This window comes from Pseudorasbora parva, chromosome 5, assembly GCF_024679245.1.
Source record: "Pseudorasbora parva isolate DD20220531a chromosome 5, ASM2467924v1, whole genome shotgun sequence".
In the NCBI taxonomy this organism is placed as follows: Eukaryota; Metazoa; Chordata; class Actinopteri; order Cypriniformes; family Gobionidae; genus Pseudorasbora; species Pseudorasbora parva.
Window position 1 is genome coordinate 4440691 of NC_090176.1, and position 20638 is coordinate 4461328.

General features: G+C 42.2%; 1 protein-coding gene and 29 non-coding genes across 30 annotated transcripts; 29 read left to right on the forward strand and 1 right to left on the reverse strand.

The window, feature by feature from the left end:
- Positions 1–250: 250 nt before the first annotated feature.
- LOC137075771 (uncharacterized) lies at positions 251–5367 on the reverse strand. Its single transcript, XM_067444721.1, has 7 exons — positions 5364–5367; positions 5194–5271; positions 4995–5099; positions 3624–4857; positions 2401–3484; positions 2216–2288; positions 251–2109 (listed from the first exon to the last, which is right to left on the reverse strand). Exons 1-7 carry the CDS (start codon positions 5365–5367, stop codon positions 1052–1054), a joined length of 3636 nt encoding a protein of 1211 aa, XP_067300822.1. The 3' UTR covers positions 251–1051.
- A 6296-nt stretch (positions 5368–11663) lies between these two features.
- On the forward strand, positions 11664–11736 carry trnav-aac (transfer RNA valine (anticodon AAC)). Its single transcript has one exon. It is a non-coding gene; the product is annotated as a tRNA-Val (tRNA).
- Positions 11737–12162: 426 nt separating this feature from the next.
- Positions 12163–12235, forward strand: trnav-uac (transfer RNA valine (anticodon UAC)). The gene has a single exon. It is a non-coding gene; the product is annotated as a tRNA-Val (tRNA).
- Positions 12236–12475: 240 nt separating this feature from the next.
- trnav-aac (transfer RNA valine (anticodon AAC)) lies at positions 12476–12548 on the forward strand. Its single transcript has one exon. It is a non-coding gene; the product is annotated as a tRNA-Val (tRNA).
- Positions 12549–12671: 123 nt separating this feature from the next.
- trnav-cac (transfer RNA valine (anticodon CAC)) lies at positions 12672–12744 on the forward strand. The gene has a single exon. It is a non-coding gene; the product is annotated as a tRNA-Val (tRNA).
- Positions 12745–12983: 239 nt separating this feature from the next.
- trnav-aac (transfer RNA valine (anticodon AAC)) lies at positions 12984–13056 on the forward strand. The gene has a single exon. It is a non-coding gene; the product is annotated as a tRNA-Val (tRNA).
- Positions 13057–13177: 121 nt separating this feature from the next.
- Positions 13178–13250, forward strand: trnav-cac (transfer RNA valine (anticodon CAC)). Its single transcript has one exon. It is a non-coding gene; the product is annotated as a tRNA-Val (tRNA).
- A 232-nt stretch (positions 13251–13482) lies between these two features.
- On the forward strand, positions 13483–13555 carry trnav-uac (transfer RNA valine (anticodon UAC)). The gene has a single exon. It is a non-coding gene; the product is annotated as a tRNA-Val (tRNA).
- A 240-nt stretch (positions 13556–13795) lies between these two features.
- trnav-aac (transfer RNA valine (anticodon AAC)) lies at positions 13796–13868 on the forward strand. The gene has a single exon. It is a non-coding gene; the product is annotated as a tRNA-Val (tRNA).
- A 123-nt stretch (positions 13869–13991) lies between these two features.
- On the forward strand, positions 13992–14064 carry trnav-cac (transfer RNA valine (anticodon CAC)). The gene has a single exon. It is a non-coding gene; the product is annotated as a tRNA-Val (tRNA).
- A 239-nt stretch (positions 14065–14303) lies between these two features.
- On the forward strand, positions 14304–14376 carry trnav-aac (transfer RNA valine (anticodon AAC)). Its single transcript has one exon. It is a non-coding gene; the product is annotated as a tRNA-Val (tRNA).
- A 121-nt stretch (positions 14377–14497) lies between these two features.
- Positions 14498–14570, forward strand: trnav-cac (transfer RNA valine (anticodon CAC)). Its single transcript has one exon. It is a non-coding gene; the product is annotated as a tRNA-Val (tRNA).
- Positions 14571–14802: 232 nt separating this feature from the next.
- trnav-uac (transfer RNA valine (anticodon UAC)) lies at positions 14803–14875 on the forward strand. The gene has a single exon. It is a non-coding gene; the product is annotated as a tRNA-Val (tRNA).
- Positions 14876–15115: 240 nt separating this feature from the next.
- Positions 15116–15188, forward strand: trnav-aac (transfer RNA valine (anticodon AAC)). Its single transcript has one exon. It is a non-coding gene; the product is annotated as a tRNA-Val (tRNA).
- A 121-nt stretch (positions 15189–15309) lies between these two features.
- On the forward strand, positions 15310–15382 carry trnav-cac (transfer RNA valine (anticodon CAC)). The gene has a single exon. It is a non-coding gene; the product is annotated as a tRNA-Val (tRNA).
- A 232-nt stretch (positions 15383–15614) lies between these two features.
- On the forward strand, positions 15615–15687 carry trnav-uac (transfer RNA valine (anticodon UAC)). The gene has a single exon. It is a non-coding gene; the product is annotated as a tRNA-Val (tRNA).
- A 739-nt stretch (positions 15688–16426) lies between these two features.
- Positions 16427–16499, forward strand: trnav-uac (transfer RNA valine (anticodon UAC)). The gene has a single exon. It is a non-coding gene; the product is annotated as a tRNA-Val (tRNA).
- Positions 16500–16740: 241 nt separating this feature from the next.
- Positions 16741–16813, forward strand: trnav-aac (transfer RNA valine (anticodon AAC)). Its single transcript has one exon. It is a non-coding gene; the product is annotated as a tRNA-Val (tRNA).
- Positions 16814–16936: 123 nt separating this feature from the next.
- On the forward strand, positions 16937–17009 carry trnav-cac (transfer RNA valine (anticodon CAC)). Its single transcript has one exon. It is a non-coding gene; the product is annotated as a tRNA-Val (tRNA).
- Positions 17010–17248: 239 nt separating this feature from the next.
- On the forward strand, positions 17249–17321 carry trnav-aac (transfer RNA valine (anticodon AAC)). Its single transcript has one exon. It is a non-coding gene; the product is annotated as a tRNA-Val (tRNA).
- A 121-nt stretch (positions 17322–17442) lies between these two features.
- trnav-cac (transfer RNA valine (anticodon CAC)) lies at positions 17443–17515 on the forward strand. Its single transcript has one exon. It is a non-coding gene; the product is annotated as a tRNA-Val (tRNA).
- Positions 17516–17747: 232 nt separating this feature from the next.
- Positions 17748–17820, forward strand: trnav-uac (transfer RNA valine (anticodon UAC)). The gene has a single exon. It is a non-coding gene; the product is annotated as a tRNA-Val (tRNA).
- Positions 17821–18060: 240 nt separating this feature from the next.
- trnav-aac (transfer RNA valine (anticodon AAC)) lies at positions 18061–18133 on the forward strand. Its single transcript has one exon. It is a non-coding gene; the product is annotated as a tRNA-Val (tRNA).
- A 123-nt stretch (positions 18134–18256) lies between these two features.
- Positions 18257–18329, forward strand: trnav-cac (transfer RNA valine (anticodon CAC)). Its single transcript has one exon. It is a non-coding gene; the product is annotated as a tRNA-Val (tRNA).
- Positions 18330–18568: 239 nt separating this feature from the next.
- On the forward strand, positions 18569–18641 carry trnav-aac (transfer RNA valine (anticodon AAC)). The gene has a single exon. It is a non-coding gene; the product is annotated as a tRNA-Val (tRNA).
- A 121-nt stretch (positions 18642–18762) lies between these two features.
- trnav-cac (transfer RNA valine (anticodon CAC)) lies at positions 18763–18835 on the forward strand. Its single transcript has one exon. It is a non-coding gene; the product is annotated as a tRNA-Val (tRNA).
- Positions 18836–19066: 231 nt separating this feature from the next.
- trnav-uac (transfer RNA valine (anticodon UAC)) lies at positions 19067–19139 on the forward strand. The gene has a single exon. It is a non-coding gene; the product is annotated as a tRNA-Val (tRNA).
- A 739-nt stretch (positions 19140–19878) lies between these two features.
- Positions 19879–19951, forward strand: trnav-uac (transfer RNA valine (anticodon UAC)). Its single transcript has one exon. It is a non-coding gene; the product is annotated as a tRNA-Val (tRNA).
- A 241-nt stretch (positions 19952–20192) lies between these two features.
- Positions 20193–20265, forward strand: trnav-aac (transfer RNA valine (anticodon AAC)). The gene has a single exon. It is a non-coding gene; the product is annotated as a tRNA-Val (tRNA).
- Positions 20266–20388: 123 nt separating this feature from the next.
- trnav-cac (transfer RNA valine (anticodon CAC)) lies at positions 20389–20461 on the forward strand. The gene has a single exon. It is a non-coding gene; the product is annotated as a tRNA-Val (tRNA).
- The last annotated feature ends 177 nt before the right edge of the window (positions 20462–20638 follow it).

Consider the following 20638-nt stretch of genomic DNA (forward strand, 5'->3'; position numbering starts at 1 on the left):
TAAAATGAAAACACCACACAACATTCTTTTTATATATATTTAGTTTATTATATATTAATACTAGGATAATAGAGGATAAATATATATCACAGCATATTAAACAGACATTGTCAACATTTAGAACGAGTAAAATGAATTGCTAAAAGAGAACGTGAATTGAACATTTTTTTCTATAATAAAAATATAATAATAAACATGTTATAGCAAGTACTGAAAATATTGCAAATATCAGAATGTTTAAAACACAAGCAAGATCAAACAAATATTTACAAATGTATCTTTTTACACAAGATAAATAAGTTTAACATTCAAAAGAACAAAGCAAAATGTATGCATTCTACCACAACATTATGTAAATATTAATTGCACTATGTAGATAATGTGGGAAAAAAGACAATTGTATTGAATAAAAAAATAAATTAACACTGGGAATATCTTAACATAACCAAAATAAATAATCAGTCTATGAAATCAAGTTACAGTTTAAACTGAACAAAGGTCTATGGAAGAATAAAAAAGAAACCACTTAGGCTACTTTTCAGTTGAACACAGATGATCCTACTGCCCATGTGCGTGTATACAGTACAGTTATAAATATGATTGTACCAAAAGTAATAAACTAATAAAATTTAAGAACAGTATAACAACATGCTTAATAAATATTATATGCAAACATTTCTTACAGGTGAGATACAAAGTATTTACAATTTCAAAAGATTAAAAGTAGTGCTTTCAATCATCTAAATAATCTGAGTTTTGAAAATGTTTTGAAACAATTGTAAACACATTTTCATTGATAAATAAACAAAAATGGCAAATGAATCAGTAAAAGTTAAGCAGAATTTTTTACATTTTACAATCCTTCAATCCTGGACCAACATGGCATTCTAAAATAAAAGAAAGAAGAAACCCCAGAAAGACAATAAGGCAAGAACAAACCAGTGGTTTCAGCATGTAACAGACATCCATAACAAACAAGACACACAGTTATATTTTTATAATACAACAATTACAATATGTACATATTCAAAGCCAGGAAACATGAGGGCAGTCACTTTCCCTTTTCTGCTGCCCATCTCTTCCTTTCAGCCTCATAAAAAGAAGACTGACAGAACTCTCCCCAAGTCATCTCGTGAGGCATCCCTTCTGTCCGATATAGGGAAAACACTTTGGCAGGACAATAGACATATTTCCCTGCCACACCAGGGAACCCAGTATGTGTGTGTGGACTCTCTGGACCTTGTTTGAGTGGCTTGTGACAGAACCTACAGAGGCGACCAGTGGGGTGCTGCTCCAAGGCCTTTCTCTTTCCCCGCTCCTCCATTACCTGTCTTGCCTCTGCAGAACGCTGCTTTACGGCCTCTAGCTCTCGGTTAAAAAAAGGCAATTCAGCAAAGTCAGCAAATGGCATTCGAGGATTGGTGAGGCCTTCCGCTGCATACAGCTGGTATACCTTTGTCGAGCAGTAAAAGTACTTCACGGCCCCAGACTGATAGAAGAAATGAATGGAGGAGCCATCACCAAGGTAACGTGACTTTGGCTGCCCACAAGCAAGACAGTTCCGTGTCCTCTTTGTGGCAGGCTGCTGTTGCAGTTGCTTTTGCTGCTGCTTCTCCACAAGCTCTTTCACCATTTCTTCAATCTCACCCTTAGTTAGCGGGGACTCCTGGGGCTTATTACTGGGTGGGTTCACTGGGGCAGGTTGGAGGGTTAACACTGGAACACTTACAGTTTCACTGCCTTCTGTAAGGTGATGCCACAGCTGCTGGGTTTCCAGGAGTTTCTCTGGACTGGTGTTCAGGGATGAACTTGTGTTTGTCATCTTGGCCAGGTGTTTCACATAACGGGAGATATGCTGTTTTGTGGTGGGGTGTAAAAGGCTATTGGGATCCCTGGAGGCAGCCTGCACAAGGGCAGCATACTCTGCATCCACCTGGATGAGGAGGTCTTTCTGCCCGTGGTACTTTACCAGAAGGCCATCAATGCAATCCCTCATGGGCTGTGTCCACCGAACATGGTCCAGGACAAAAAGTAGACCGCCTGCCTTGATGGAACCTGTGCGAGCAGCACGTGGAGAGGGAGTAAAGGGCAGTGGTGGTGTTATCTCATCTAAAGGAGAGTGGAAAATAAATCATTTTTACGTTTATCTCTCAAATAGCCGTAGTATTCATATAAATAAGGAATAATAAAGGGATGAGGATGGGAGTTAAATTACCTTTTACATTGGTGGGCTGTCCAGGCTGGATCATTGTTTTTGAGCCAAGAGGAGCCACACCAAAGATGTCATCCTGGAGCATAGGGTAATTAATTTTGGATAAAATCAGTGATTACATAGTTACATTTTGTGTTTTAGTGAGTGAGATTGACAGTGAAATTCCTATATACAACAGTCAAGTTTACCTGAGCAAAGTGTTCCTCCCTGACCTCCTCGGGTGGGTCATCAGGTGGGAAACTCTCACTGAGTGCAGACAGCTCTGAGGACTGACGCTCTCCCTCCCCTGCAACATGTACCTTTTGGGACTTGTGCTTGTCCCAGTCCAGGGGTACAGGACGACAACCAGGCTCCAGATACTGCAGTCCAAACCTTTCTCTGGTGTCTGTCTGTGAGACAAGTAAAGCAGGGTACTTGGCTTGACCCGTCACCACGTCTGAAAGCTTGTTTAGTTCCATGATCAGCACTGGATCAAAAACTGCAGGCAGCTTCACTTCAGGCTGCTTCAGGTCCACAAGGCGCTGGAAATTCCAACGAGCCACTCCAATCATGCCCTGCGCCTGGAAAAGTTCTGTGGATACCTGAGTGCCGGTGACCCATCTTGCCTGATGGAAATGGAACCCCTCCTGCTGAGAGGTGCCTCTCACAGGGATCCAAACCGGTACAGCTGCTGCCTCTCCCTTCACATGGTTCAGCTGGACCGTTCCACCATGCCTATAGAGGATCCCCTCTGCAACCTCTGGGTCACTCAGGCAGCCTCTGAGGATGTGGACTCTCTGAATCCTCCACACCTTCAACATTGATGGTTTGAACAGTGGCACACCATCAGGATCACATTCTAAAAAAAATCTTTGCAGAACGCTCTCCACTCTCTCCAGCAGCTCTGTGGGGTGTGGGACCCTGGTGCGGCAGTGCTCCCTGATGTGCTGCTTTGTTGGATTTGCAGGCACTATCCCACAGAAGACATACGCCTGCTTCAGTCTCTGTAGGTCCGTCTGGTCCACAACACTGAAAGCTGCTGACAGAAACTTACAGAAAGCACTGTGCAGTGGATGGTGCTCTGACACACACTCTCTGGAGAATCGCCGCATGCAGTGGAACAAGTCCAGCTTGATGTTGATGTCGCTGTTGTATTCTGCGCGGGAGGAACAGGTGTTGATTATATGCCCAGAGGTTGCCACAGTCACTATAGCCTCAGTGGTCGACCAAGAATCCCAAAGGAGGTGCTCCTGTGGCTCAGGGTTTGGGATCCTGAAGGCAGCACAGCAATCTCTGTTTTAAACACAAAGAGAAGTATATTTAAAATGTTAAACATTAAAATACATATGATACATGTATTTGTTATACTATATTGTGTTTATGTTACACATATAATATAGGTGGGAAGTAAAATGTGATGGCTGGTTCTTACCTGTCAACCCACTGGTAGTTGGCTTTTGGCAGTCCAGCAAAAATGTAGCGACGAGACAGCCCCTCATACATTGGCTGCAGGGATTTGTCACTTTCAGACTGCAGCATCACCCAGGACAAGATCATCCAGTTTTCATTCATGACGGCATAGGATGACATAGTACCTGATGCAAGCACAACCTTCCGGGCCAGCTTGCGGGTATGGTCAGCCCTTAATACTTGTCCAAACGTGCCTTGGAGGAGCAGATTGAGTGTGCTCTCTTGCCTATGGTACTCCTGAATGAGGCAGTCAACCAAGTAGTGGGGTGAGACTGTTACTCCGCACCAGCCGACCACATCACTATACCCACCAAATGGAGCAGGAGTGTTTGTTGCTCTTAGTGCTCCTGTGATGGTCTGCTGACCATAAAGTCCACTGTCTCCATCCAGCACATTTTTAACAGTGGACAGGTAAGCCAGGTGTGCACGCTCATACCTGAGGTGGAGAGCCTCATTCAACTGATTAGCCATATCGTTGGGAGACTTTGCTGTGCGCCGCAACTCATCCATCACAGTCTTACATATGGCCTTCTTGTGGGTTAGAAAAGCTGGCAAAATGTTGCAGAAACGACTTGGCAGCATGTCCATCCATTGGGGTTTGTCTGCAAACCAGTACTTTTTACAAACTTTACAGCTGAGCCGAGAGGCAAGTATGTAGTATTGGCTGTTCGTACCAATAATGACACGGGGTCGTCCAACACCTGACGAGACAACGTGGGGATTCGGACAGCCGTACAGGCATGGCAGAGTGTAGTTGTTGCGGACTCTTTCCATAATGCTGTGCTCTGGTTTCCAAATGAAGAATGGATGAAGTTGAAAGTATTTTGGTGATGGGAGCTCATAGATAGCATCAATAAGCTCAGGCTGAGGTGGGTAACGCCACAAGGAGATCATGTTCATTGGATGTCTCACCGGTCTAGATCCTGGCCACAGTCCCAAGTCTTCCATTTCAGTTTTCATCCAGATTCTCTGCTGGTGAGAGCAGTGCCATCGGCTCACATCCTGGTCATAGCTTGGCAATGGTGGAACAGCATGCTTCTCCTCCAACTTAGTAGGGTACCCAGCAGAGGCTGCAGGCAGTGCTGTGGGAGGAGTAGAGGCACCAGGGAGTCCAGAGAAAGCCTCGCCAACAGCTGAAGGGGAACGTGAGGGAGGAGTAGAGGCTGTAGACTGTGCAGAGGTAACTGGGAGGAGGGCTACAGGACGACAAGGATGACATTAGTCATAGATGAGCATTACATTTGTTAAATATGTAAAATCTGTTTTAAATTTGATAAAATTATGTTACAAGTAAAAGTTATACAAGTAAAATTATGTTACATTAAGTCCTTACATTGACAGAACACGGTTTCTTGCCCTGGTCTCAAAGGTACTGTGGTCTTGATTGTAGATAACCCCAGTTTAAGCAACTCTGAAGGTACTGGCAAAGGAACCCTCACTGGAGTGAAGGGAATTGGGGAAAAAACATAACTCTGATCAGAAACAGGCATATCCTTACAGCAGTCGACATGTGTACACGTCCATGTACCAACCTGGCCGTGGAGAGGCAGTTGCACTATATTCTTTAGTCCGGTCTGGTTTTGTTGGTGTTGCTGGTGGTTTACGCCTCCCTAACACAGAAAAATGTAATTTAATTCTAATACCCTGTAGTTCTGTCCCTTAGTAAATGTGTTAATAAGTAGTAATGCAAATACATGCAAACCCATAGAACACTTGACTTCAGTACTATTTTTAGGGGAGAGCGGGGCACAACCTAACGCTTTTTGACTGTCTCAGTTTGTGTAAATCCACTTGGGGTTCAGAGTATTAACTGAGATGAAAAATGAATTTAATTAAGACATTTACTTTTGCTATAATTAAATAAATGTTCAGTGAAATCTTCCAAAGATTTTTTTTTTAATTTTGGTGCTTTTCTCTAAATAATGTTGATATGGCAACTAGTAAATACACTAAGTTTTGTCATCCTGGCATGTGTGGAAAGTGTTAAAACGTATGTGTTACAACTAACCCAGCGTTAGGTTGTGCCCTGCGCTCTACTAATATTAGGGGTGTGGTATGTTAGTGGGTCTACATTGCATGAGTAGTCTACAACTTCATGTATCAAATGGGATGCGCCATTCTAGTCCAAATTAAAAATATATTTGTACTTTTGCTGTACTTCTGCATTTTGGACATGTGTTTCTTTTACTCTGTAGAACATGTACATACCAAACCTTTAAGTATAGCATGCAAAACAAGAACTCTGTACTTACCCTCAACGATGAGATACAAATGCCTTCAATGTTAGTAGAACAATTGAACACAAGAATTAGAACAGGCCTGAACGTGGCCTAACCAACAAACAGCAAAAAATAAATGTAGAATAGATAATCCTGATTCATGTCAGAATTATCCTTAGTATGCAGCAGGAATAAGACCTTTGACCACTGGGACTCCAACAATGTCTGAACCTAAAAGCACAGTGAAGATAATTTAACTTTCAAGCATTAATAACATAAACAGACAAAATTACATATGTACACCTTTACTGTTAGTTTTTTAAGGCTTGTTTTGTCAAAACACTATACACACCTCACACAATCAACACACACAAGTAGCAGAACACCTCAGTTCTTTTGCAAAATGAAACAATAATTTAACGAAACCCAATTTTGACACTGTATGGTTCATACATTCTGATTCTGTTTGATTCATTTACACACTGCTGTTCTCAATCTTAAGCACTTGTAAAATTTACTTTTCTAATGATATAATCTGGGTTTGATATTTTTCAGAGATATTGTTTGAGTAAAGTATATGAATATATTGACCAAACAGTACACACAAGACCAGTACTGTCTATTGATGAAACAATTTATCTCTACCCCTCTCATACCCCTCTCTACCCCTCTCATACCCCTCTCATACCCCTCTCTACCCTTTCATACCCCTCTCATACCCCTCTCTACCCCTTTCATACCCCTCTCATACCCCTCTCTACCCCTTTCATACCCCTCTCTACCCCTCTCATACCCCTCTCTACCCCTCTCATACCCCTCTCTACCCCTTTCATACCCCTCTCTACCCCTCTCATACCCCTCTCTACCCCTCTCTACCCCTTTCATACCCCTCTCTACCCCTTTCATACCCCTCTCTACCCCTCTCATACCCCTCTCTACCCCTTTCATACCCCTCTCTACCCCTCTCATACCCCTCTCTACCCCTCTCATACCCCTCTCTACCCCTCTCATACCCCTCTCTACCCCTTTCATACCCCTCTCTACCCCTCTCATACCCCTCTCATACCCCTCTCTACCCCTTTCATACCCCTCTCTACCCCTCTCATACCCCTCTATACCCCTTTCATACCCCTCTCTACCCCTTTCATACCCCTCTCATACCCCTCTCTACCCCTTTCATACCCCTCATACCCCTTTCATACCCCTCTCATACCCCTCTCTACACCTTTCATACCCCTCATACCCCTCTCTACCACTTTCATACCCCTCTCTACCCCTTTCATACCCCTCTCATACCCCTCTCTACCCCTTTCATACCCCTCATACCCCTCTCTACCCCTTTCATACCCCTCTCTACCCCTCTCTACCCCTTTCATACCCCTCTCTACCCCTTTCATACCCCTCTCTACCCCTCTCATACCCCTCTCTACCCCTTTCATACCCCTCTCATACCCCTCTCTACCCCTTTCATACCCCTCTCTACCCCTCTCATACCCCTCTCATACCCCTTTCATACCCCTCTCTACCCCTCTCATACCCCTCTCTACCCCTCTCATACCCCTCTCATACCCCTCTCTACCCCTCTCATACCCCTCTCTACCCCTTTCATACCCCTCTCTACCCCTCTCATACCCCTGTCATACCCCTCTCTACCCCTTTCATACCCCTCTCTACCCCTCTCATACCCCTCTATACCCCTTTCATACCCCTCTCTACCCCTTTCATACCCCTCTCATACCCCTCTCTACCCCTTTCATACCCCTCATACCCCTTTCATACCCCTCTCATACCCCTCTCTACCCCTTTCATACCCCTCATACCCCTCTCTACCACTTTCATACCCCTCTCTACCCCTTTCATACCCCTCTCATACCCCTCTCTACCCCTTTCATACCCCTCATACCCCTCTCTACCCCTTTCATACCCCTCTCTACCCCTTTCATACCCCTCTCTACCCCTTTCATACCCCTCTCTACCCCTCTCATACCCCTCTCTACCCCTTTCATACCCCTCTCTACCCCTTTCATACCCCTCTCTACCCCTCTCATACCCCTCTCATACCCCTCTCTACCCCTCTCATACCCCTCTCTACCCCTCTCATACCCCTCTCTACCCCTCTCATACCCCTCTCTACCCCTTTCATACCCCTCTCTACCCCTCTCATACCCCTCTCTACCCCTCTCATACCCCTCTCTACCCCTTTCATACCCCTCTCTACCCCTTTCATACCCCTCTCATACCCCTCTCTACCCCTTTCATACCCCTCTCATACCCCTCTCATACCCCTCTCTACCCCTCTCATATTGTAAACTGGAATGCACAGCACAGAAACAATGTAACATCCCAAACATTTACCATCTTGAATAATGCTGGATAAAAATGCAATTATGTTTCATGGGAAAAAATCCAGTTTGATAGAGGGCTGAAGTGTGTGTGTGTGTGTGTGTGTGTGTGTGTGTGTGTGTGTGTGTGTGTGTGTGTGTGTGTGTGTGTGTGTGTGTGTGTGTGTAAGCATATATGTGGTTCTCACTCAGTTGACCTGGAAGTTTCGATGAATATGTGGGTAGCATCATCCTTCCGGATTCTTCACCTTCCTCCATGTCTATTAAAAAAGAACAAATCAAAGATTATTCAGTGAAAAGTGACTGAGCATTAAGCTATTTTACACCAATACCCTGAGTTTACATTCAAACGGGTGTACATTTAAAAAAAAAATACATTTAGAAAAAAATTGATAAAGCAACCATTATAAATACCATGTGTGTGTGTGCGCGCTTGTTTGTGTGATTTATGGGGACACAAATTTGTATAATGACATGGGTATTACATTGGTATAAAAACATAAAAGTGGTTTATGAGGACATTTCATATGTGCGCGTAAATCAAATAGCTTTAAAAACATACTAAACAATGTTTTATTAAAAATGTAAAAATGCAGAATGTGTTTGTGTGTGTGAGTGATTTTCTTACTCAATTGGCCTTGGATTTTGGATGGGGATATAGAAAGCATCATTCTCTCCAATTCTTCATCATCCTCCATTTCTGTGAAACAAAGCAAAAAAGCAAAAAAGCAAATCATATGTCATCCCACATTTACATATTTCAGTTTTGACCTAATATATACTCAACTGTACTGTAACAAACCTGGAGGATGAGAGGCAGATGCTGCAAGTTCCACTGAAACACTCTGAAGCTTGGTCTTTTTCTGAGTGAGGTACTGCTGCAGCCGATACATTTTGCTGCCTGGAACACACCGTTTCTGGAGGATGAATGCAGCATATCCATCTGCTCTGCTCTCCCAAACCTCCCTCCAAGTCCTGTCTGCATTAACCCCAAAGCCAACCACGTTATCATCTTCATTCCTCACAGGTGGTGCCACTGATCTTCCAGCTAAATACTTTTTGAGGTCCTCGATTTCCTGGAAGCTTCTACTGAACTCAAGGAATGAAAGTAGGCTCTCCTTCTTGGGACCCTCCGGTTTAAACTGTCCGGCTCTCTCCTCCTCCTCAACCGTCTTAGTCAGGAATAGTGTATAGCCTACATCATTCTCTAGCAGCCACCGGAATGACTTGCCTTTGTACTTTCCAAACTGAAGCACAAACTCTCCCATCACCTCCTGTCTGTCTGACACATCTCCTCCTCTCATGAAGACAACAGAGCGGGCATTCTCCTTGACCTTGTCTTCCCTTTGAGGGGCTGATTTGTCCTGGAGATTGGGGTTGTCTTTGATCCTCTTGGCTTCATCTGAGGGATCTTGTCTCAGATATCCAGTTGGTCCTTTCCTGAAGCACACTTTGATCTTGCCTGGGAAGATCACTTTCGACTTCATCTTGCTGTGCTGTACACAAAGAGCTGATTAGTGTTTATTCGTCTGTTGCATTAACACACCGTATTAATTAATACACTTCTATTCTGAATACATTATTAAGAATTATTTCTTAATAAATAAAACAACATTTAAATGTACCAGTTTATTCTAAAAACAAATTAATAAATGAAAATAAATCTATTTATTTTGTAAAATTCTTTGTGTTTAGTTATTTCTTAATAAAATGTTATTCATTTATTATACCATTAAATTGCACACACATATTTTTGTAATTAAAATGCAATATATGTGTGAGTTATATTTATTACATTCAAATTTTTAAAAATACAATACCCGTCAAGTTAGAAAATAGTAAGATTATTTGAAAATACATTTTTACAGTAGTCTCTTCTGTTCACCAAGGATAAAATAGAACATACAATACAAAAATACAAAACATTTACAATTTAAAATAACTTTTTCTATTTTAATATATTTTAAAAGGCAATTTATTACTGTGATGCAAAGCTGAATCTATCATCGTCACATGATCCTTCACAAATCCTTCTGATATGTATTATTATCAGTGTTGAAAACAGTTGTGTAAAAAATAAATCTGATTATTTAATCAATAGAATTTTTAAAAGAACAGCTTTTATTGAAATATAAAGCTTTTGAAACATTATAAATGCTGTCACTTGATCAGCATCCTTGCTGAATAAACGTATTAATGTATTTAAGTTCTTACAAAAGCTTTATTTCAGATAAATACTGTTCTTTTGAACTTTCTATTCATAAAAGAATCCTAAAAAAATGTTTTACACAACTGCTTTCAACAGTGATAATAATCATAAATGTTTCTTGATTAAATCATCTGAGAATGATTAGTGAAGGATCATGTGACACTGACTGGAGTAATCATGATAAATTCAGCTTTGATCGCAGGAATAAATACAAAATGTATATATATTAAAATATAAAAGTCATTTTATATTTCAAAAATGTTTTTTTTTTTTTTTTTTGTGGTATTTTCATAACATAAATGATGTGTAGAAGAGACTTCTTTAAACACATAAAACATTTTACATTCTCAAACTTTTGGCTGGTAAAATAACAGTGTAACTTATATGTTAACCGTGCAGTATGAGGTGACGTTAGCACTAGTTACTACGTTAGATCATAACGTTACCGCACTGTAAATTAAAATACTTTTATATACATAAAATCAATGAAAAAACAATCCCATTTGCAAACAAAGATACTCTAATACAATAACAGGTGTATGTTCGTCGAGGAGTTTAGTTTACTATTTTCTAACGGGACAAACCATTCAACACAATTAACATAGGCTAACGTTACAGTTAACGTTAAACATAATACGATAATATACATGCAAATTAATGGCAGAAATATATAAGTAATAAAGTACATGTAGTCACCTGAGGTAAAATCTGTCTGAATGTAGCTTAGGCAGTATTTGGTGGACAAAACAAGTTTGCTGACGGTAAATAAATATCTCTCCGATCGTAAAACGGGTCTCCCCTCCTCCACTGCGAATGATTGACAGATGACAAGATGACACTGCGCTTCTTTTAAATTCCGCGCCACGGAAACGGCGAAACAGCGCCATGAAATCTACCTGCGGTCAAATATATATTGCATCCGTAGTGTTAAGCACTACCATAGAGAATGAATGGGAAAAGTTAAGGGAAGTTAAGCTTAACCATTTTGAAACATCTTGAGTAATTTTTACTATATGTGCTGAAATGGCTCTCAGGTTAGTGGATTTCCATGCTACAAAGGCTGTAATTTCAAGCTATTTGGAGGCAATCATACTAAGGACCTCAAGTCAGACTACCATGATGAATTAGCTCTGTCCTGTTGTTTGTGGAATCTACACAGACTGACACTCTGCTTGCAGTGCATATTATTGGATGAACCTGTCTTGGAAAAAGACCACTCAACCCAAAGTGAAGTTTCTGTAGTGTAGTGGTTATCACGTTCGCCTAACACGCGAAAGGTCCTCGGTTCGAAACCGAGCAGAAACAGCGACCAACTTTTGACAGAAAGTATGAATTGTTTGCAACGCCAAGAGTATCTATCTCCCTTTTACATTATACACATTTTAATTTGTGAGTCTGAAGATTTTCTTCTGCTTCCTGAAGACAGGTTTCCATAGTGTAGTGGTTATCACGTTCGCCTCACATGCGAAAGGTCCACAGTTCGAAACTGGGTGGAAACAACTTGAGCAATTTTTACTATATGTGCTGAAATGGCTCTAAGGTAAGTGGATATCCAGCTACAAAGGCTAAAAGCTATTTGAAGGCAATCATACTAAGGATCTCAAGCCAGACTCCAATGGTGAATTATCTCTGTTCTGTTGTTTGTGGAATCTACACAGACTGACACTCTGCTTGCGGTGCAGATTATGGGATGAACCTGTCTTGGAAAAAGGCCACTAAACTCACTTTGAGGTTTCTGTAGTGTAGTGGTTATCACGTTCGCTTTACACGCGAAAGGTCCCCAGTTCGAAACTGGGCAGAAACAAATTGAGTGTTTTTTAACTAAACATGCTGAAATGGATCTCCGGCAAGCGCATTTCCACACTACAAAGGCTCCAATTTCAAGCTAGTTGAAGGCAATCGTGCTAAGGATCTCAAGACAGACTACCAAGCCCAATGAGCACTTTCCTGTTGCTTGTGGAATTTACACAGACCAACACTCTGATTGCAGGGCAGATTATGGGATGAACCTGTCTTGGAAAAAGGCAATTAAGCTCACCATGAGGTTTCTGTAGTGTAGTGGTTATCACGTTCGCCTAACACGCGAAAGGTCCTCGGTTCGAAACCGAGCAGAAACAGCGGTCAGCTTTTGACAGAAAGTATAGATTGTTTGCGACGCTAAGAGTATTTAGCTCTCTTTTACATTATACGTTTTTTAAAATTCGTGATTCGCAAGACTTCCTTATGCTACCTCAGGACAGGTTTCCATAGTGTAGTGGTTATCACGTTCGCCTCACACGCGAAAGGTCCCCAGTTCGAAACTGGGTGGAAACATCTTGAGTAATTTTTACTATATGTGCTGAAATGGCTCTCAGGTTAGTGGATTTCCATGCTACAAAGGCTGTAATTTCAAGCTATTTGGAGGCAATCATACAAAGGACCTCAAGTCAGACTGCCATGATGAATTAGCTCTGTCCTGTTGTTTGTGGAATCTACACAGACTGACACTCTGCTTGCAGTGCATATTATTGGATGAACCTGTCTTGGAAAAAGACCACTCAACCCAAAGTGAAGTTTCTGTAGTGTAGTGGTTATCACGTTCGCCTAACACGCGAAAGGTCCTCGGTTCGAAACCGAGCAGAAACAGCGACCAACTTTTGACAGAAAGTATGAATTGTTTGCAACGCCAAGAGTATCTATCTCCCTTTTACGTTATACACATTTTAATTTGTGAGTCTGAAGATTTTCTTCTGCTTCCTGAAGACAGGTTTCCATAGTGTAGTGGTTATCACGTTCGCCTCACACGCGAAAGGTCCCCAGTTCGAAACTGGGTGGAAACAACTTGAGCAATTTTTACTATATGTGCTGAAATGGCTCTAAGGTAAGTGGATATCCAGCTACAAAGGCTAAAAGCTATTTGAAGGCAATCATACTAAGGATCTCAAGCCAGACTCCAATGGTGAATTATCTCTGTTCTGTTGTTTGTGGAATCTACACAGACTGACACTCTGCTTGCGGTGCAGATTATGGGATGAACCTGTCTTGGAAAAAGGCCACTAAACTCACTTTGAGGTTTCTGTAGTGTAGTGGTTATCACGTTCGCTTTACACGCGAAAGGTCCCCAGTTCGAAACTGGGCAGAAACAAATTGAGTGTTTTTTAACTAAACATGCTGAAATGGATCTCCGGCAAGCGCATTTCCACACTACAAAGGCTCCAATTTCAAGCTAGTTGAAGGCAATCGTGCTAAGGATCTCAAGACAGACTACCAAGCCCAATGAGCACTTTCCTGTTGCTTGTGGAATTTACACAGACCAACACTCTGATTGCAGGGCAGATTATGGGATGAACCTGTCTTGGAAAAAGGCAATTAAGCTCACCATGAGGTTTCTGTAGTGTAGTGGTTATCACGTTCGCCTAACACGCGAAAGGTCCTCGGTTCGAAACCGAGCAGAAACAGCGGTCAGCTTTTGACAGAAAGTATAGATTGTTTGCGACGCTAAGAGTATTTAGCTCTCTTTTACATTATACGTTTTTTAAAAATCGTGATTCGCAAGACTTCCTTATGCTACCTCAGGACAGGTTTCCATAGTGTAGTGGTTATCACGTTCGCCTCACACGCGAAAGGTCCCCAGTTCGAAACTGGGTGGAAACATCTTGAGTAATTTTTACTATATGTGCTGAAATGGCTCTCAGGTTAGTGGATTTCCATGCTACAAAGGCTGTAATTTCAAGCTATTTGGAGGCAATCATACAAAGGACCTCAAGTCAGACTGCCATGATGAATTAGCTCTGTCCTGTTGTTTGTGGAATCTACACAGACTGACACTCTGCTTGCAGTGCATATTATTGGATGAACCTGTCTTGGAAAAAGACCACTCAACCCAAAGTGAAGTTTCTGTAGTGTAGTGGTTATCACGTTCGCCTAACACGCGAAAGGTCCTCGGTTCGAAACCGAGCAGAAACAGCGACCAACTTTTGACAGAAAGTATGAATTGTTTGCAACGCCAAGAGTATCTATCTCCCTTTTACGTTATACACATTTTAATTTGTGAGTCTGAAGATTTTCTTCTGCTTCCTGAAGACAGGTTTCCATAGTGTAGTGGTTATCACGTTCGCCTCACACGCGAAAGGTCCCCAGTTCGAAACTGGGTGGAAACAACTTGAGCAATTTTTACTATATGTGCTGAAATGGCTCTAAGGTAAGTGGATATCCAGCTACAAAGGCTAAAAGCTATTTGAAGGCAATCATACTAAGGATCTCAAGCCAGACTCCAATGGTGAATTATCTCTGTTCTGTTGTTTGTGGAATCTACACAGACTGACACTCTGCTTGCGGTGCAGATTATGGGATGAACCTGTCTTGGAAAAAGGCCACTAAACTCACTGTGAGGTTTCTGTAGTGTAGTGGTTATCACGTTCGCTTTACACGCGAAAGGTCCCCAGTTCGAAACTGGGCAGAAACAAATTGAGTGTTTTTTAACTAAACATGCTGAAATGGATCTCCGGCAAGCGCATTTCCACACTACAAAGGCTCCAATTTCAAGCTAGTTGAAGGCAATCGTGCTAAGGATCTCAAGACAGACTACCAAGCCCAATGAGCACTTTCCTGTTGCTTGTGGAATTTACACAGACCAACACTCTGATTGCAGGGCAGATTATGGGATGAACCTGTCTTGGAAAAAGGCAATTAAGCTCACCATGAGGTTTCTGTAGTGTAGTGGTTATCACGTTCGCCTAACACGCGAAAGGTCCTCGGTTCGAAACCGAGCAGAAACAGCGACCAACTTTTGACAGAAAGTATGAATTGTTTGCAACGCCAAGAGTATCTATCTCCCTTTTACATTATACACATTTTAATTTGTGAGTCTGAAGATTTTCTTCTGCTTCCTGAAGACAGGTTTCCATAGTGTAGTGGTTATCACGTTCGCCTCACACGCGAAAGGTCCCCAGTTCGAAACTGGGTGGAAACAACTTGAGCAATTTTTACTATATGTGCTGAAATGGCTCTAAGGTAAGTGGATATCCAGCTACAAAGGCTAAAAGCTATTTGAAGGCAATCATACTAAGGATCTCAAGCCAGACTCCAATGGTGAATTATCTCTGTTCTGTTGTTTGTGGAATCTACACAGACTGACACTCTGCTTGCGGTGCAGATTATGGGATGAACCTGTCTTGGAAAAAGGCCACTAAACTCACTGTGAGGTTTCTCTAGTGTAGTGGTTATCACGTTCGCTTTACACGCGAAAGGTCCCCAGTTCGAAACTGGGCAGAAACAAATTGAGTGTTTTTTAACTAAACATGCTGAAATGGATCTCCGGCAAGCGCATTTCCACACTACAAAGGCTCCAATTTCAAGCTAGTTGAAGGCAATCGTGCTAAGGATCTCAAGACAGACTACAGAGCCCAATGAGCACTTTCCTGTTGCTTGTGGAATTTACACAGACCAACACTCTGATTGCAGGGCAGATTATGGGATGAACCTGTCTTGGAAAAAGGCAATTAAGCTCACCATGAGGTTTCTGTAGTGTAGTGGTTATCACGTTCGCCTAACACGCGAAAGGTCCTCGGTTCGAAACTGAGCAGAAACAGCGACCAACTTTTGACAGAAAGTATGAATTGTTTGCAACGCCAAGAGTATCTATCTCCCTTTTACATTATACACATTTTAATTTGTGAGTCTGAAGATTTTCTTCTGCTTCCTGAAGACAGGTTTCCATAGTATAGTGGTTATCACGTTCGCCTCACACGCGAAAGGTCCCCAGTTCGAAACTGGGTGGAAACAACTTGAGCAATTTTTACTATATGTGCTGAAATTGCTCTAAGGTAAGTGGATATCCAGCTACAAAGGCTAAAAGCTATTTGAAGGCAATCATACTAAGGATCTCAAGCCAGACTCCAATGGTGAATTATCTCTGTTCTGTTGTTTGTGGAATCTACACAGACTGACACTCTGCTTGCGGTGCAGATTATGGGATGAACCTGTCTTGGAAAAAGGCCACTAAACTCACTGTGAGGTTTCTGTAGTGTAGTGGTTATCACGTTTGCTTTACACGCGAAAGGTCCCCAGTTCGAAACTGGGCAGAAACAAATTGAGTGTTTTTTTAACTAAACATGCTGAAATGGATCTCCGGCAAGCGCATTTCCACACTACAAAGGCTCCAATTTCAAGCTAGTTGAAGGCAATCGTGCTAAGGATTTCAAGAAAGACTACCAAGCCCAATGAGCACTTTCCTGTTGCTTGTGGAATTTACACAGACCAACACTCTGATTGCAGGGCAGATTATGGGATGAACCTGTCTTGGAAAAAGGCAGTTAAGCTCACCATGAGGTTTCTGTAGTGTAGTGGTTATCACGTTCGCCTAACACGCGAAAGGTCCTCGGTTCGAAACCGAGCAGAAACAGCGGTCAGCTTTTGACAGAAAGTATAGATTGTTTGCGACGCTAAGAGTATTTAGCTCTCTTTTACATTATACGTTTTTTAAAATTCGTGATTCGCAAGACTTCCTTATGCTACCTCAAGACAGGTTTCCATAGTGTAGTGGTTATCACGTTCGCCTCACACGCGAAAGGTCCCCAGTTCGAAACTGGGTGGAAACATCTTGAGTAATTTTTACTATATGTGCTGAAATGGCTCTCAGGTTAGTGGATTTCCATGCTACAAAGGCTGTAATTTCAAGCTATTTGGAGGCAATCATACTAAGGACCTCAAGTCAGACTACCATGATGAATTAGCTCTGTCCTGTTGTTTGTGGAATCTACACAGACTGACACTCTGCTTGCAGTGCATATTATTGGATGAACCTGTGTTGGAAAAAGACCACTCAACCCAAAGTGAAGTTTCTGTAGTGTAGTGGTTATCACGTTCGCCTAACACGCGAAAGGTCCTCGGTTCGAAACCGAGCAGAAACAGCGACCAACTTTTGACAGAAAGTATGAATTGTTTGCAACGCCAAGAGTATCTATCTCCCTTTTACATTATACACATTTTAATTTGTGAGTCTGAAGATTTTCTTCTGCTTCCTGAAGACAGGTTTCCATAGTGTAGTGGTTATCACGTTCGCCTCACACGCGAAAGGTCCCCAGTTCGAAACTGGGTGGAAACAACTTGAGCAATTTTTACTATATGTGCTGAAATGGCTCTAAGGTAAGTGGATATCCAGCTACAAAGGCTAAAAGCTATTTGAAGGCAATCATACTAAGGATCTCAAGCCAGACTCCAATGGTGAATTATCTCTGTTCTGTTGTTTGTGGAATCTACACAGACTGACACTCTGCTTGCGGTGCAGATTATGGGATGAACCTGTCTTGGAAAAAGGCCACTAAACTCACTTTGAGGTTTCTGTAGTGTAGTGGTTATCACGTTCGCTTTACACGCGAAAGGTCCCCAGTTCGAAACTGGGCAGAAACAAATTGAGTGTTTTTTAACTAAACATGCTGAAATGGATCTCCGGCAAGCGCATTTCCACACTACAAAGGCTCCAATTTCAAGCTAGTTGAAGGCAATCGTGCTAAGGATCTCAAGACAGACTACCAAGCCCAATGAGCACTTTCCTGTTGCTTGTGGAATTTACACAGACCAACACTCTGATTGCAGGGCAGATTATGGGATGAACCTGTCTTGGAAAAAGGCAATTAAGCTCACCATGAGGTTTCTGTAGTGTAGTGGTTATCACGTTCGCCTAACACGCGAAAGGTCCTCGGTTCGAAACCGAGCAGAAACAGCGGTCAGCTTTTGACAGAAAGTATAGATTGTTTGCGACGCTAAGAGTATTTAGCTCTCTTTTACATTATACGTTTTTTAAAAATCGTGATTCGCAAGACTTCCTTATGCTACCTCAGGACAGGTTTCCATAGTGTAGTGGTTATCACGTTCGCCTCACACGCGAAAGGTCCCCAGTTCGAAACTGGGTGGAAACATCTTGAGTAATTTTTACTATATGTGCTGAAATGGCTCTCAGGTTAGTGGATTTCCATGCTACAAAGGCTGTAATTTCAAGCTATTTGGAGGCAATCATACAAAGGACCTCAAGTCAGACTGCCATGATGAATTAGCTCTGTCCTGTTGTTTGTGGAATCTACACAGACTGACACTCTGCTTGCAGTGCATATTATTGGATGAACCTGTCTTGGAAAAAGACCACTCAACCCAAAGTGAAGTTTCTGTAGTGTAGTGGTTATCACGTTCGCCTAACACGCGAAAGGTCCTCGGTTCGAAACCGAGCAGAAACAGCGACCAACTTTTGACAGAAAGTATGAATTGTTTGCAACGCCAAGAGTATCTATCTCCCTTTTACATTATACACATTTTAATTTGTGAGTCTGAAGATTTTCTTCTGCTTCCTGAAGACAGGTTTCCATAGTGTAGTGGTTATCACGTTCGCCTCACACGCGAAAGGTCCCCAGTTCGAAACTGGGTGGAAACAACTTGAGCAATTTTTACTATATGTGCTGAAATGGCTCTAAGGTAAGTGGATATCCAGCTACAAAGGCTAAAAGCTATTTGAAGGCAATCATACTAAGGATCTCAAGCCAGACTCCAATTGTTAATATCTCTGTTCTGTTGTTTGTGGAATCTACACAGACTGACACTCTGCTTGCGGTGCAGATTATGGGATGAACCTGTCTTGGAAAAAGGCCACTAAACTCACTGTGAGGTTTCTCTAGTGTAGTGGTTATCACGTTCGCTTTACACGCGAAAGGTCCCCAGTTCGAAACTGGGCAGAAACAAATTGAGTGTTTTTTAACTAAACATGCTGAAATGGATCTCCGGCAAGCGCATTTCCACACTACAAAGGCTCCAATTTCAAGCTAGTTGAAGGCAATCCTGCTAAGGATCTCAAGACAGACTACAGAGCCCAATGAGCACTTTCCTGTTGCTTGTGGAATTTACACAGACCAACACTCTGATTGCAGGGCAGATTATGGGATGAACCTGTCTTGGAAAAAGGCAATTAAGCTCACCATGAGGTTTCTGTAGTGTAGTGGTTATCACGTTCGCCTAACACGCGAAAGGTCCTCGGTTCGAAACTGAGCAGAAACAGCGACCAACTTTTGACAGAAAGTATGAATTGTTTGCAACGCCAAGAGTATCTATCTCCCTTTTACATTATACACATTTTAATTTGTGAGTCTGAAGATTTTCTTCTGCTTCCTGAAGACAGGTTTCCATAGTATAGTGGTTATCACGTTCGCCTCACACGCGAAAGGTCCCCAGTTCGAAACTGGGTGGAAACAACTTGAGCAATTTTTACTATATGTGCTGAAATGGCTCTAAGGTAAGTGGATATCCAGCTACAAAGGCTAAAAGCTATTTGAAGGCAATCATACTAAGGATCTCAAGCCAGACTCCAATGGTGAATTATCTCTGTTCTGTTGTTTGTGGAATCTACACAGACTGACACTCTGCTTGCGGTGCAGATTATGGGATGAACCTGTCTTGGAAAAAGGCCACTAAACTCACTGTGAGGTTTCTGTAGTGTAGTGGTTATCACGTTTGCTTTACACGCGAAAGGTCCCCAGTTCGAAACTGGGCAGAAACAAATTGAGTGTTTTTTTAACTAAACATGCTGAAATGGATCTCCGGCAAGCGCATTTCCACACTACAAAGGCTCCAATTTCAAGCTAGTTGAAGGCAATCGTGCTAAGGATTTCAAGAAAGACTACCAAGCCCAATGAGCACTTTCCTGTTGCTTGTGGAATTTACACAGACCAACACTCTGATTGCAGGGCAGATTATGGGATGAACCTGTCTTGGAAAAAGGCAGTTAAGCTCACCATGAGGTTTCTGTAGTGTAGTGGTTATCACGTTCGCCTAACACGCGAAAGGTCCTCGGTTCGAAACCGAGCAGAAACAGCGGTCAGCTTTTGACAGAAAGTATAGATTGTTTGCGACGCTAAGAGTATTTAGCTCTCTTTTACATTATACGTTTTTTAAAATTCGTGATTCGCAAGACTTCCTTATGCTACCTCAAGACAGGTTTCCATAGTGTAGTGGTTATCACGTTCGCCTCACACGCGAAAGGTCCCCAGTTCGAAACTGGGTGGAAACATCTTGAGTAATTTTTACTATATGTGCTGAAATGGCTCTCAGGTTAGTGGATTTCCATGCTACAAAGGCTGTAATTTCAAGCTATTTGGAGGCAATCATACTAAGGACCTCAAGTCAGACTACCATGATGAATTAGCTCTGTCCTGTTGTTTGTGGAATCTACACAGACTGACACTCT

Excerpts from the sequence above, each read along its gene's own strand:
- LOC137075771 (XM_067444721.1), bottom strand. Across the intron at positions 4,858-4,994 it reads AGAAACCGTGTTCTGTCAAT|CCCTCCTCCCAGTTACCTCT; the intron begins GTAAGGACTTAA and ends GTCGTCCTGTAG. Across the intron at positions 3,485-3,623 it reads AACTACCAGTGGGTTGACAG|AGATTGCTGTGCTGCCTTCA; the intron begins GTAAGAACCAGC and ends TGTTTAAAACAG.